At 45.1% G+C, this 16,129-nt stretch overlaps 1 protein-coding gene across 5 annotated transcripts in view; it reads right to left on the bottom strand.

Annotated features, from left to right (window-relative positions):
* Window positions 1–8,715: 8,715 nt before the first annotated feature.
* The window catches only part of PAQR8 (progestin and adipoQ receptor family member 8), a 104,229-nt gene continuing 96,815 nt past the window's right edge, over window positions 8,716–16,129 (bottom strand). For all 5 annotated transcript variants that reach the window (XM_082346273.1, XM_082346277.1, XM_082346276.1 and 2 more), the window contains one exon: window positions 8,716–15,022. In XM_082346273.1, the coding sequence (XP_082202399.1) occupies window positions 13,939–15,003 (1,065 nt within the window). In that variant the 5' untranslated portion in view covers window positions 15,004–15,022 and the 3' untranslated portion in view covers window positions 8,716–13,938. The remainder of the gene's footprint in view (window positions 15,023–16,129) is intronic.

Here is a 16,129-nt window from a genome sequence, read left to right as displayed (position 1 = left end):
GTTGCACTTGGGTCTGTATTCCCTGGGCTGGATAGGGAAGGAGCCAGTGGGGCTTGGAAAAGGTGAATCATGCCTAAATCTATTGTTCTTTGTGGCATCTGTTTCTGTTGGAGGAGTGCCCTCTGCTCAAATGCCTTTCTTTCCCAGAAGAGCACACTAGTTAAATGGTTAACAGAGTGTTTTAACTACTTTCGGACCTAGAAATGTAAGGTGAAGGAAATTTCTCTTGGCCTATGACCTTGTAAAAATGCCATCACCTCTGAGGTGGGGAAGCCAGGCCATGCTGCATCAGTGCTAAAAAGCGCAGGTACAGGTCTGTGAAGAAGGGGGGGAAAAGGGCGTCAGAAAACCCCTTGAACCCTGAGAAGGGTGCGTGTGATTAAGAGTTGACAGCCTATTTCTCCCAATCAGGATGACTCAGCATGGATTGCACTCTCCATCAACCTGCACTCACCACTTCCCACCTGTGGAATATATAGGAGAGGGCGGGAGCCTGACCACCCCCAGCAGCTGAAGTAGAAAGTGCGATGTTTGGAAGGCTGTACAAAAAGCCTGGACTCAGAAGGCCACAGGGACGTTGCATGACCTTAGAGGGTGCTACAAAGCTTGGGGAATGGAAAAAATGGGAAGATCAGACTGCCAGGAGGCCAGACCTGAAAGAGGGCCTCGCTGGGGCTGGATGACGTCTCCCAGGGACTCCTGATGGGAGGGGTCGGAAGGCAGAGGCTGCAAGCAGCCACCTAAAATAAAAGTCTCCTTTTTCAGCATTTTTCCCGGAGCTGGCTTTACCTAGAATTTGTTTAAAATCCTGGGACATCCTTATTCTTCAGTACCTAACATCACAGGACAGATATCAAGCAGGTTGCGTGCGCGCGCGGGCGGGCCTTTCTGCAGTGATTGTGGTGCGTTACTACCCTCTGCTGGACAAAAACGGTACAGCAAGGTTTCTGAAAAGCAAACTCAATGACCCACCTGCAGGTTTGGAAGTACTGGGGGTGTGGCTAGTGAGTGACTATGGAGATGACACCTTGCAGGGGCGTGTCCCTCAGTCAGATGCTCTCTACCCTTCATTTCTATCACTCCGTGGTCTCTGGAATCCATTATCTGAAAAGCGTGCCGGTCAACCACTTTGATCTTTGCAAGGTACGGAGAAAGGTGAGAGAAGCCCTGATTTCCAAGCGGATTCTGGAACAGATTTAGGACCCACAGGAAATCTTCATTTGACACAAAAATCACACTGTTTGGGTTTAGACTGTTTTAGTTTTGCAGTGGGCTCCTGCCAGGGGGTTGAAAAAACTTGTGTTTCTGATGCTTTTTCCTCTAAGTCAAACCCATTCTATGACTTTACCTGATTTACTCAGAATTCCCTTCCCTCTGAAAAATCCTATCAAACATGACCTCACAGAATTAGAGATTCCATAGGATGTAAGCACAGGATAAGTGCTTTGTTTTGTTCAGTGCCATTTTCTCAGCTTCCTCCACAGTGTCTAACACCTCTTAAATACTCAATAAACAGTTGTAAAATGACTGACCAAGTAAATGAATAAATGACTTGAAAATCACCTGGTAAAGTATTTTTCAAATAGCCAGTGGATCCCCATTACTAGGTCTTAAAACCATCTTAATGCTTGTGACAACAGCTAGAATTTTTTAAAAAAAAGAAATAGAGTATAAATGATCAGGAGGCATCCCATGTTGAATGGGCAAGAATAATTCAGTGAAAAAGTATTTTAAGATGTATACAAACATACGCATTGGTATCGTGGGTATTAGTGCGGTCAGAGTCAAAAAACTTGGAAAATGATTAACACAACCCAGTCCCTCATTTTACTGATGAGAAATCCCCAGATCAAAAGAGATTAAGAAACCATGGGTTAATGACTGGTTACTAATCGGGTATTTCTTTCTTTCTTTCTATACTCAACCTCAGTCCTCACACAGCTGGGAAGGATATTCTTCCTTCAGCACATGAGGGATCATTGATCTTAGCATCCAGCTTGTAAGACATCTGTGCCTTAATCAGGTTCTTCACAGGATGGAGAAATAGAAGTGTTAGAGTGATATGGCAGTAATATTGGTTATAGGTTTAGATTCCAAGTGTGGACAGGGCACAAATCCATTGATCCAGGTAAATGGCAACCTTGAACATGGGGAAATGCCTCTGATTCCTCCTCTCCCACTGAACATCTCAATCCACTCACCCTTCTCTCCTCTCACATATGCGGCATGGAACAGAATGCATGCAGCACGGAACAGAAAGTGAAATGCCCATTTGGGAGTCCTGAGGGCTACATTCATGTCCTCACTGTGTCCTGAATATTTGTGTGAGCTTGGACAACTTACCTACCTGTGTTTCTGGTTTCTTCATCTCTAAAATGAAAAGCCTGGACCAGAATTAATAATCATTAATCGTTTTTAAAACCTAGTGAAAGCTATGGGTCCTGTCTTCCCCAAATGTGCATACTCACAGGTATAAATTTTAATTATGATTTTATGATTTTATGGAGCCCCAGTGGGTCTAGGGTCTAGAACTGTTCCCTCTCTGAAATACGATACAGAAGGAGTCCGTATCATAGCTCCCCAGAGGCGGAACGACGTGTAGGTAGAGAGTACTGACTGTAGGAAGCTCTTCAGGACAGATGACCCTTTTTTGCCAACAAATGAATTGCAGGGAGGGGGACAAAGAGTAAAGTGGAAGGGAAACCAATAGTTTAAAAGAGACAAATAAGTCGTCCAACTGCAACTTGTGGGCCCTGTTGAGATCCTGATTCAAACAAATACACTTTAAAAATAACAATGCCCTTTATGAGACCGCTGAGAATTCGAATGTGAGAACGTTAAGAAATTGTTCTTCAATTTTTTAGGCATGATCGGTATGACGGTTTTGCAAGAATGTCTTCATCTTCTCTAAAAACTTTTAGAGATACATACCCAAGTGTGTATCATGGAGAAAAGGATAAGATGTCTGGAATTTGTTTCAGAATAATATGAGAAGGAGCAAGTAAGTGAGGGTAGATGACACCAGATTGGCTGTGAGTTGACCCTTGTTGACATGACTAAACACTTCATTAAACATTTCTGTCTACTTTTGTATATATTGAAATTTTCTATAATAAAAAAGTTTAAAAAAAAAAAGTACGGACTCTGGAGCCAGATGGCCTGGGTACAGGCCCTGATTCTATCACTTACCAGATCTGTGACCTGTGGGAGTGTCTTAACCTTTCCTTACTATAAACATATAATAATAATTATTTGCAACTCATAAGGTTGTTATGAGCATTAAATGAGTTAGTATATGCAAGCATGAAGCATGGTGCCTGGCACATAGGAAGTACCCAGTGACTGTTTGCCATTAGCGTGGTCTAGGGGACTCTTCTGAATGGACTGTTTGGAGAGTGACTGCGGACTTGGAAAAATTGTGGATGATCAACTAAAGACAGGAAGGTAAAAGGAAGACAGGGAAGGGGGCAAGTGTGTTAGGCATTTTAAAGCCTGTGTAACATTTAGAAGGTTTGGCACATGTGACTTATGTCTTTCCTCTTTACTCTTGTACCCTCCAAACTCTCTCTAAACATCTCACAGAGACAGACACACACACACACACAGACATACACACACAGATACACACAGACACGCAGACACAGACACACAGACACAGACACACACAGATACACACAGACACAGAAACACACAGATACACACAGACACACACACACACAGATACACAGACACACACAGATACACACACACGCAGACACACAAAGATATACACAGATACACACAGATACACACAGACACGCAGACACACACACACACAGATACACACAGACACAGAAACACACAGATACACACAGACACACTCACAGATACACACAGACATGCAGACACACACACACACACAGATACACACACACACACAGATACACACAGACACAGACACACACACACACACACACAGATACATAGACACACAGATACACACAGACATGCAGACACACACACAGATACATAGACACACAGAGACAAACACACAGACACACACAGATACACACAGACACGCAGACACACACACACAGATACACACACACACAGATACAGACACACACACAGACACAGACACACACAGATACACACACACACACAGATACATAGACACACAGATACACACAGACATACAGACACACACACAGACACACACAGATACACAGAGACAAACACACAGACACACACAGATACACACAGACACGCAGACACACACACACAGATACACACAGACACGCACACATACACAGATATACACAGACACAGAAACATACAGACACACACACAGACACACACAGATACACACAGACACAGAAACGTACAGACACACACACACAGACACACACAGATACACAGAGACAAACACACAGACACACACACAGACACAGAAACACACAGATACACACAGACACACACAGACACAGAAACACAGATACACAGAGACACACACAGATACACAGACACACACACACGCACCCCAGATCCCTTTAGGGGGTGGGACTCCAAACTCTCTTTGCGGTTTGGGTTACAGAAAAGCACCAGCCTCCTCCCGTGCGCTGTGGAGGAGGCTGGGGACCGGAGCTTCCCACAGCGCCCCGACCTTTGCCCTGTTCCTGTGGTCACCACCTCCTTTCCGTCACCACTGGGATGGAGAGCAGACTGTGGCTTTGCAGCCTCTGCAGCCGAGGGTGAAGGCACGCAGGTGGACGGGTCGCTGTGGGAGCTGAGAGGAGGCAAGGACCCGGGAGGGAAGTTGCCAAGGCGGCCCAGGAGCCCCTGCTTCACTGGGTGGAGTACTGAAACTGGCCTTTTGGAATTTCTTCTCTGTATTTAACCTCCTACCACAGAGGTGCTACTGCATCACACGAGTGATAAGGTTCCCAGGAGTATTTCCACTGAGTTCACCCATGAGACCACAAATCCCATTTCTCCCTTTAATGGAGTGTGGGTGGGGACAATGGGGTCTCCATGTTCTCTTCTTCCCCTGAGCCTGCTGAGCCCAGGGCCACTGAGCAGCCAGATCGTATCAGCTGATAGAAGTAAAAACTGAGAACGGCCTTGAACCGGGTGTTAATTTCCTAGGGCAGACATCACATAGTAGCACAACGGAGGGGCTTAAACAGCAGAAAGTTCTGCTCTAACAATTCTGGAGGCCAGAAGTTGGACATCACGGTCCCAGCAGGGTCACACCCTCCCTCCTGGCCTCTGGCTGTTCCCATCCACCCTTGACCCTCCCTGCCTGCATAACTCCAGCCTCGGCCTCTGTTGTCACCACTGTTCTCCCCATGTGTGTCTGTGCTGTCACGGGGCTGTGCGTCCTCACCTTTTCTCCGTGTCTCTCTCCCTATAAGGACATCGGTCACCTTGGACTAAGGGGCCACCCTACTCCAGTATCACCTCCTTACATCTGCAGCTGCCATTTCCAAAGAAGGTCACTTTCTGAGATCCTGGGGGTTAGGACATCAACATATCTTTGTGGGGGGGATGTAATTCACGACATAACAGATGTGAATCAAGAAGTAAAAAATGAGGGGAGGGATAAATTGGGATTGGGATTGACATATACACACTACTCTATATAAAATAGATAACTAATAAGGACCTACTGTATAACACAGGGAACTCTACTCAATACTCTGTAATGGCCTATATGGGAAAAGAATCTAAAAGAGTGGATATATGTATATATATGACTGAATCACTTTGCTGTACACCTGAAACTAACACAACATTGTAAATCAACTATACTTCAATTTAAAAAAAAAAAAAGTAAAAACAGTGAGTGGAGCAGTGGGGTTTCCTGCATAGGCTGAGAACCCCTGGGGACCACAGTGTAAAAGGACCAGACTGCCAACCTGTCCAGGTGGGTCTGGGCACTGCAGGAAGGTTCTCTGCTGATGCTTGTGATGGTCTGTGACATGCAGACAGAGTGACGAAGGAGGAACTCCCACCCAAACACACGCAGAACCCTGGGGGAATGACATACGCCTTAATCTGTCATGGGTGGAGAGCGACCCTTCCCCAGGGCAGTGAGCTCCCACTCTGGTGAGAAATTTCGGGAGCCCACGGGGAGGGTGGGCAAGTTTGCATAGAACCCACAGTTCCCTGCTCAGGGGAAGTGGTAGAAATCGTAACAATTAAGACGATTGCCACTTGGAGTGATTGAGCGCAAACTTTGTGCTGTTTCTCCCCCCAGCAGCAAAATTAGTTAGACTCTGAACTAATTTGTTCTTGTTGGAAAAAGAAAATACACTGAATGGAGATGTTTTGCATGTTGCTATTAAGTTGCTTTTAAGAAATTGTTTTAACTGGAATCGTGTTCTGATTGACTTTGAGGACTAGGATATTTTTAACAGGTTCTGAAGGCAAAGAAGGCTTCATGGGAGAAGCATAGGGAAATGATGTGAGGAGAGTCGGTGGTTCTTCGAGCTGCCTGGGGTCCTTGGAGGTCATCCGGATGGTTACAGATGGCCTCTGAGACTAACGTGATGGCCTCTGAGACTAACGTGATGGCCTCTGAGACTAATGTGACGGCCTCTGAGACTAATGTGACGGCCTCTGAGACTAATGTGACCAGGTGTGCGTTGGAGTCCAGCACAAAGTATATTTAAGAATCTCACCATTGGTATCACATCAACAGTCACCGCCTAGGGAATTTTCTTGGCCAAAGTGTCTAGAAATGAAACAAAAACTGCCTCTTTCAGTTTATTTCGTTTATCAGAGCCAAAAAAAAAAAAAAAAATCCTCATTACGTTTCCCTTTCAATTCTACACTTTTTCCAGTTCACCCAATTGGTAAAGGTCTGAGTTTCTGTGAGATTCTATTACTTAATAGCAGGTAGTTTGGGGGAAATTTATTTAATCTACCAGTTTCCTCATTTATAAAGTGGGAGCAATCACAGTACCTACCTCCCGAGGATTACATGAGGGTTAAAGGAAAGAATCTAAGCAAACAGCTCAGTGAAGGACTTGGCAAGGAGTGAGCACTAAATAATGTACACTGTTCAAGTTGTTATTGTTCCTGGTTTGCAGATTCTGCCCTGGATGTTTCACTGCATTTCTGCCTGGAGGATTACCCAGAGCACAAACCAGGGTCAGGAGGACTTAAGGAAACATTCAAAGCCTGTCTGGGATGTGGAGGTCAGCATCCTGTGAGCTTAAAAAATGCTCTGAGAATTTGGGAAGAATCCTGTGAGCACGAGAGTGTGTCCACAGGAATGCAACCTATAGGGCTAAGCCCACAAGTAGAATAACTTAAATGATAACCTGGTTTCGTGTAGATGGCAGGCAACAGAATTTGCTCTACGTTCTGCCAGCAAAGGTCATGTGCAATTAATTAGTAATTAGTCCACATAGATAAATGGCTACCCTGCAATTTTCTTGGGCAGGATTCTTCCCCAGCATTCCCCATCCTGAAGTCACAGTAAAAGCCTGACTCCTTACAAGGATCTCACAATCTGTCCTCATCTCTGACTCCTCGACCCCTCTCGACCCCTCTCGGTTCAGGCAGGCTCTGGCCTCAGGGCCCTTGCAATTCTTTCCTCTGCCCCGGGGAGAGAAAAACACACACACAACTCTTTCTGTAGTCTCCCCTGGTCCTGGTTAAAGTTGCACACTCACTCCATCCCTCTGGCCTCTCCTTCCTTGCTTTCTGTTTCTCCTTGGCACCAACACCTTCTAACACCTTAACTCTCTGATGTATTTATTTGGTTTGTCTTTTTTTTTTTTTTGGCCACGCAGCTTGTGGGATCTTAGTTCCCCCACCAGGGATTGAACCCGTGCCCCTTCGCAGTGAAGGCACAGAGTCCTAACCACGGGACCGCCAGGGAAGTCCTCATTTGTTGTTTGTCTTGCCCTAGCCCCCCCACTGCTGAGGGTAAGGCTCTGTCAGGGCTGGGATTTGTTTTGTCCATGGCTGTATCCCTGGTGCCTAGAACAGGGACTGGCACCTGTGGCTCAGTGTTTGTGGAGTGTGGGGCTGGATTCACACAGAGTCCTTTCAACGCGAGATAATGTATCATTGGCTTTGTTTCATAAGCCAGTGTCCCAGCCACAGCACCAGCAAATTACCTACGTAAATGTCAGAAGGGAGTGTCATGTGACTGTAAACTGAGCCAGACTGTTGATTTTTTTTTGTACTTTACAGAATCAAAGCATTAGGTTGCCTAAAAATTCCTAACTTCTGGCTTTTCAAGAAGCTTTATATCACACTGCTAATTTACTTATTGACAACATTTTGACATGGCCTTATTCTTACTCTGAAAGGACTCATTTTAGTGATGTGTCCATGAATTATCTTTTTTCTCTATTTTTTAGCATTTTCTTTAATAAGCCTTTATTACTTGGGAATGAGAAATAACCAATGACTTTTGAGGGGGCCTTCCTACTAATGTGTGCAAAACTCTTTTATGAGGCAGAGAAACATTTTTAAAGTCATTGTCACTTGTCAGAATCCCTGGGAGAGCCAATCGTTTGAAGAATTGACAATCCCAGTGAAAGAGCAGAGGGCGGGGTTGTATCATCTTGGCAAGATTATCAATACTTGGTTTCTCTTCCCAGGATTCAAAGGTATTTTCAAGGAGCCATGACCGGAGAGTGAGATTTGACTTTAAAATCTAGGCCACTGAGGGCCTACAGCCGATGGAACTTTCTGGCTTCTGAGGAGACCATGAGATGCAGAGAATCCTTTATTTGATATCCAAGGACATTCACGATATACTCCTTAACCCCCAAAGAAATGATATGACCCTGGCTATTCATGAGGTATTTAGGAACAAAAATTAAAATGAGATTAGGTAAAGTATACACAATACGTTAAAAAGTGCTTTACACACTGCAAAGGGCTCTGCAAATATTTGGTGTTGATGTTTCGAATTAGCTGGGCCCTGAATTTATCTGAAGGAAAAAGGACTTTGAGTTTAAACATTCCTAGTTGTGTGACTTTGAAGCAATCATTCTACTTTCTTAGTGTGTTTTCTGGTTTAATGGAGCTCTTTTTGGTTTTACCTCACATGACTCTTTAGGAACGCAAATGGTTGTGGAAATATTTGGGGAAGCATAGTGCTCTATATAATCTGAGCTGTTATTCTTGAGCCGTTGAATTGGCCAAGGCCTCCTAGAGTCTAAAGTACAGTGCATAATTTCCTATGAGAATCATGTTGGTAAGAAGTGCCCTTACCTTAGGTAGATATGCTCCCAAAGTTAATATCTAAATGAATTTTCTCTTTAATGCAATGATTTTCCTTCTATATTAAATATTTCTAAAAAAATTCCATAAGGGATAAGGTGGATTTTTTTTTTTTTTTTTCCAAAGGAGGAAGCCAGGGTGTAGCATGCTGTTTCCAACTTACCAAATCAGGAACCTGCACTCAGGTTGGAACCCTACATCCCTTTCCCTAAAGGATGGGCTTTATGGGAAGTCTATACCACCTGTGGAAATATAGGCCTTCTCTCTGAGTCTGGCTGTTGTCAAGGATTCCCCAGGACTGGATTAAATCAACTAGAGGGCAGGAAGATGGGCTGGGGAGGCAGCAGGAGTATCAAGAAGGGTTGAGGTGACTCTAAGGTGACAGCCTTGCTGGAGTGGGAAGTGTTTCCAGCCTCTGGAAGGGAAAGGAGAGAGCTCAATCCTTTTGAAAAGGGGCTGGCCCAAAGCAGGTCCCAGCCTCCCGTAGGTCTGGCAGGCCATCTGGCCCTCAGGCTGTGATTGGAACCAAGTCCTGGAGAGGGGCCCCTATCATGGCCCAAGGTGGGAAGACACTGGTCCTCTGTTAGCATGGAGGGTCCCGGTTTTTTACCCTCACTGTGGTATCTCCAGAGCCAACATGGAGTCTGCCACCAAGAGATGCTCATAAATACTTGCTAAATCAATAACTGAAGAGTGGTTAAACTATTAGCAGTGACAACAGAAGTATTTGCAAACTGCCCAGGGTCCCTACTGGTGATAAAAAGGATTTGGGCAAGAGGGGTATCCATAATTCTATCAGTGGAGCCTCTAGCCAGAGAATGCTGTTTTCTTCCTGTTATGGTGATAGTAGAATCACCTTTTCCACAGCTATTTAAATCTAATAGTTAAGGCTACAGAATCCTTTGGTTGATAGGTGCCACATTTCACAACCATAGTACCTGTTACGGTATAACAATAGTATAGTTCATAATTTTTAGGTTTCAAAAAATACAGTCTATCAATTCAAAAGTTTGGAATATTTAACACTGTTGTCCATGAGATTAAAATATTTATTCAATTAGATTGAAAATCCTTAGAGAAATCAACTCCATAGCTTTTGGGGAGGGGGCCCAATTTGATCTACTCACAAGTGGGGATTTGGGGGAGGGGGAGCATATTTTGAGATTTTGGGTATGGAGATTTTTTTCAAAGCTTTTACACTTTCCTACTTCTAGGTGGCTATGAAGTGTCCTGATCACCTTCTGGCAATGTTTGTCTAGATAAAACCTTTCTTTAAGATAGGCCTTGTCAAAGACACAAGGTAGCTGTTGAGAGCACAATAATGCATTTACAAAATCTGTTAAATGGTCATTTGTGTAAGTAGATTTATATAAACAGAAAATAGTTCTATTTTTTCTTTGCCAAGCAATCAAGCAAAACCCTAGGAACAACAAAATTAGGCGGAGGCCTTGGGGACAATGGCCATGCCTTCTCTGAGTAAGACATGAGCACCATCTGGAGGACCCATTTGAAAGTACAGCGTGGCAACTGAAGAACCTAATGTTTTCAAGCATCAGGGTACAACTGGTGAACAGGTGGGCAACAGAGGCAGGAAAGAACTACCTCCATTCCATGGCTTGAGCGCCTACTATTTCAAGCTTCCAGTAGAGGACTGAGAATAGAGTTACTGAGTGAGGTACTTTCAGCCAAGGTGGGAGATGAAACCCTATCATCTGAAGAGTATTAACATTAGCTCCCTAGTAAATATAGGTCAGGAAGTGCTTGCAAGAGGGAAACAAACAGGCAAATAGGTCCCCAATTCACTGCATCCTGTTATTCCCTCTCTCTACCCTGAGTAGCGGGCCACATACAATACCCATTTTATTCCCAAGACATAAATGACTAATAGTTTAGTTTATGTTTTTTTTTTTCCCCAGAGGCATTTACATTTTAATAGGTTGAAAGCCTTAGTAAAAAAGAGATCAGTAACAGGAGAATTTCCAATAGATGTCAACTTTTGGCTTTGGTGGAATAAGAAGAACCATCCCCTTTATCAAATACTTATTATTCCTTTTAAACAAACTAGGTCTCTTCCTTACTGATTCAATCGTTTGAATGAAAATGTTTTAAAAGGAGTATTTAACCCCTTAAGAGTCTGAGTATTTAAAAACGCCTGCATCTCCTGTTTCTCTATTTCTCATGAGATACTGGAATTTCTAACCAGAAAGTAGTCCCTCAACACTTCTCAAATATCTCTGGTGAAAAATTTTTTTTTAAATTTCCAGTACTTGAGGGACCAATACTTGGGTAAATTAAAATCAAAATGTTATAAATTTTATGTTCATATCTAAGAGTTTAGTGACTCTCTGTACTTATCTTGTTACAGACCAATGTGTGTGCAGAATGGCACTGGTCTGCGGATGGCGTTGGAGGATCACTGCTGTACCTTGTGTTTTCTCCCTTAAAAAATACCTGCATTTGGCCTAAAGATCTCTGCCCACCATGACCACCATGGTTACATGCAAGAGCTTGACTTACATCTCCCTTCCAATTTTTAAAAGAAGATAGCCTCTGAATCCATAATTACAGACATTTCAGACACTTTCTCATCTCCATTTAAACTGACCTTCTACTTGCACTGGGTTGACAACAACTTTCCATTCCCTTGTTCATCAGTTCAACCGGTTTGGTGTTGCTAACTTTATTGGCGGTGAATTTGGCCTGGATGCCAGAAGCTCGTGTAAGACACTTGGGTAGCACAGAAGTTCAGGTATTTGAGGATTCCCAGGAGAAATCCATCTAGGAAAACAACATAACTGACAAGACATATGCTTGCTTTTTTTTTTTTTTTTTCTGGCCACTCCACGGCATGCAGGATCTCAGTTCCCCGGCCAGGGATTGAACCCGCACCCCCTGCAGTGGAAGCGGAGAGTCTTAACCACTGGACTGCCAGGGAAGTCCCGACATACGATTTCTTGATATAAAGATTACAGGAAAGCCTCAGTTGAATTTTTCCCTCCAAAATACAGGTTGAAAGAGTCTTCTGATGGATAAGCAATTCTGGTATTCTGAAGTTTCTTCATCTATGGGTTGGAAGGCAATTAATTCTTTTTTCCTTATGCCTATAACCCCAAACTGAAAATTCCACATGGCCATGTATTAAGTGTATTAAGTTCGTACATTTCCATTTATAAGGCACAATCCCTACACATCTCTCAAGAGAAAGGAAGAAAACAAAGATATGAAGACAACAAAGTAATCTAGGAAGAGAGGAGGTTCATCAAACTGGAATGAAAACCCACCTCCCTTTTTAGTAAACAGAGACCTTATACTGATAGGAAATACAGCCTCTGGGGAGGGTTCCAATGCAGCCCCCTTCACTGGATCAGTGCAGAAGGCAGTCCTCAGGGGGGCTGCGTGGCCAGAACACATCAACCGCAAGCCCCCCCATCCCATAGAAGCTGCTGGGCAACTATGTCCTAAACAAAACATTCTGCCTACAGGGTGCCCAGTTCACCATCCTCACCCAAAGGAGCCTTCGGGGACCAATCCACCATGAATGCACACATGTGCCTGTCCTGGGGCTTGATTAATTTAAGCTGCTCTAAGCTGAGGTACAACTGCCTCCCCGAGGACCCTGAACTAGGGTAGTTATGCGGGTCCTTCATGGGGCAGCATCTATTTAAGAGGCTGGACCTTGAGTTCCTCTTGAAATAATCAGATCCCTAGTGGGACTCTTAGAACCAATTCACTCTACCAGGGGCTTTTTGAACATGCTGGTCAAAATCTGGAGAAGATGCTCTGGAAAAAGCTCCAGACCTTCTGGCATGTAAGGCAGCCCTAATAGATCTCAAGTAATTCTGCAATGCACAGGTATAAAACAGAAGGGTCCCATGACACCAAACGGTATCCATGCTTGCTGGCTGGACCTCCTGATGGCTCTTGGCACTGTATTTTCTACTACTGTTTCCATCAGTATTATATGAGAGTAAGTTTCCTGAATGTCCACATGGATCCAAGCATTTCCTGGAAGTATGACTGCTTCATCGTCCTCTCTATCACCATGCAAGGTACAGATGGGAGTGAACAGCACTTGGGAGAAAACAGCCAGGAAGACATCATCCTGAGAAAAGGGTCAGTGCTAGAGTGGGCCAGAGAAGGGACCAGAAGTCAGACGAACCGAGTAATTCATGATGTCTGAGGGTTTTACGGAATCTTCTTGAAGATTCTGACTTCTCCACCCTGGACAATCTGAAATCCAAATGAAATCGGGTCCTTGGGTCAGTGTACCCAATTACCAAAGACCAGCATCATAGAAGAATGCTCACTTCAATACAGTGTGGTCCAGCCACCTCCTAACTTTCCCAGTCTGGTTGGATTATCCCTTTAGACCAGGCCTTGCCCCTGGAGGCCACAGTCAGAATTCTACTAAATTTTCAGGCATGACGATGGTTCTTAATTCAGTGTCCGATGAATCTTAGCCAAGGTCCCTTCCCTTCCTGTGTCTCGTAAGACTACAGCCCAGAGGATAAAGGAATACTTTCATTCACAACAATAACAGCAAAACTCTTGGACCCTTTGGCTTCCTAATGCCATAGCCATAGCCACCCTCGGAAATATGTACTCATTTAAAAGCCTGCTCTAAAAAACAAAAAGTCAACTCCTACTGTTGATTCAAGTTTTCCCCAAATCCTATCAGGCCAGCTCCACACCGCGCCCCACCTGCCAGCCTCAAGAATCTTTCTTGGTCAGTCTGGCCTTGATTTTTTGCCTCAAGAAGGCTGCAGTGGCCGCACTGCAGGCGACCAAGAAGAGGAAGGAGAGGCAGGCCACGTAGATGGACAGGGGGCTGTGGCGTTGCAGGAAGACCTCCTGTCGCCCCTTGTAGTCTAGGAGGATGGCCTCCAGCTGGGACAGTGTGCAGACAGACAGAAAGGCGTGGAAGATCTGATGCCCGTGGCCCACGATGTCACAGGAACCCGGGAAGTACTTCTCCGGAACCGGGCAGGAGAAGAAGTAGGCACTGACCAGGAAGAAGACGATCTGGAGGGAGTGGTACCAGACCGCCTGCTCCTGGCAGCCAGACAGGTGGCACAGAACCACGCGATGTGCCACGGGGCTGATGTCCAGGATGAAGGCCAGCCCCGCCGGCACCACCTGACAGATCTTCCTCATGACTGGGTAAGGCCTGCGGTAACGGTACTTAGCGTAGCAGCAGCCGGCGCAAGATAACCAGCCACAGAAGGCGGCTGCGGGCAGGAAGAAAAGCCAGAAGTGCTCGTACCAGGCCTGGTCAGAGGTGTAGAAGAAGTGGACCAAGGCACTGCCGTACTGGTAAACGCTCACGCCCACGTAGTCCACAAAGTAGAAGGTGTAGTGGGAGAGCTCGGACTTGGACTGCAGCAGGTGGGCCAGGAGGCTGAAGGTGAGGTAAGTGATGGAGGACAGGACGTAGAGGAGCAGGGGCAGGGCGTGGGCAGAGGTCCACGGCAGGCCCTCGGCCTCCACAAAGGCCCAGAACCGCAAGAGGACGGCCAGAGCCGCCAACAAGTGGGTCCAGACGTTGACCACCTCGTTGTGTTTCTGAAAGAGGCTGAAGAAGTAGTAACGCCACTCGTGGCCGGTGGGGCGGTACCCAGCATGGATGTAGGGCTCCCGGAAGAGCTGGGGCACGTCGGTCTCCGGGACGGTGCCCGGCATCTTGGGCAGCCCATCCTCCAAAATCTTGGGCAGGCGGCGCAGATGCTGTCCACTCACGGACAGGGTGCTCAGACGCTCCAGGATGGCAGTCGTCATGGCTACACGGGGATGCAACCTACAGGAAACAGAGTAAAATGGGCAAAGATGCGGTGAGGGGGTGCTGAGCAAAGACTGCGAGGGAACTATGGGTTTTCTAGTGCAGCTGGGGAGGCGGGACTGCAGACAACTTCTTTGAGCCTCCTTTTTTTTTGTATGTAGGATAATAGAGTTGGACCAAGATCGCTTACTGCTCTGACATTCTGACTTTGTCTCTACTACTCACTACAGAGTGAGGCAAAGTCACATCTTGTAAACTGGGAATGTCAGCCACCCCATTTTAATGACATCTAGAAGGTAAGTGAGGGTGCCTTTAAAGCTTTCGAGTTTGCTAGATGATAATAAAATGTAACCATCAGGGCTTCCCTGGTGGCGCAGTGGTTGAGAATCCACCTGCCAATGCAGGGGACATGGGTTCGAGCCCTGGTCTGGGAAGATCCCACATGCTGCGGAGCAACTAAGCCCGTGCACCACAACTACTGAGCCTGCACTCTAGGGCATATCAGCCACAACTACTGAGCCCACATGCCACAACTACTGAAACCCACGTGCCTAGAGCCCATGCTCCGCAACAAGAGAAGCCACCGCAATAAGAAGCCTGCACACGGCAATGAAAGAGTAGCCCCCGTTTGCCGCAACTAGAGAAAGCCCGTGTGCAGCAATGAAGACCCAACACGGCCAAAAATAAATAAATAAATAAATTAATTTTAAAACATCACAGTGAGCCACAAACTCACTAAAAATCGCTAAAATAAAAAAAAAATGTAATCATCAGACAGGCTCTATCAGTACGAAGTATTTTTTTTTTTTTAAGGAATGGCATAGCAAGAGACACTGTTCCATTTTATTTATAACAGTAAGAAATTGGAAAGAACTTTCTTGTTCAACAATAGGAAATTAGTTTTAAAAAATCATAGAACCATAATTTAAGCCGTAAAACAGAATTGTGAGCAAACAATAGAAATATGTTGTGAATGTATTTAATGACATGAAAAGATCTAGCTGTATATTCATTGTCTATTATCCCAATGTCTTCCTAGGGGAACCTAGTAGTTTTCTCTCTTCAAATCTCCTATACTTGTTCATCCATCCTCACTCAGCCTAACATTTTTCCTATTTTATTGAG

Source organism: Balaenoptera borealis (assembly GCF_965194805.1).
Source record: "Balaenoptera borealis genome assembly, chromosome: 12".
In the NCBI taxonomy this organism is placed as follows: Eukaryota; Metazoa; Chordata; class Mammalia; order Artiodactyla; family Balaenopteridae; genus Balaenoptera; species Balaenoptera borealis.
The sequence above is the reverse complement of the archived record's forward strand: the minus strand, read 5'-3'. Positions and strand labels throughout refer to the sequence as shown.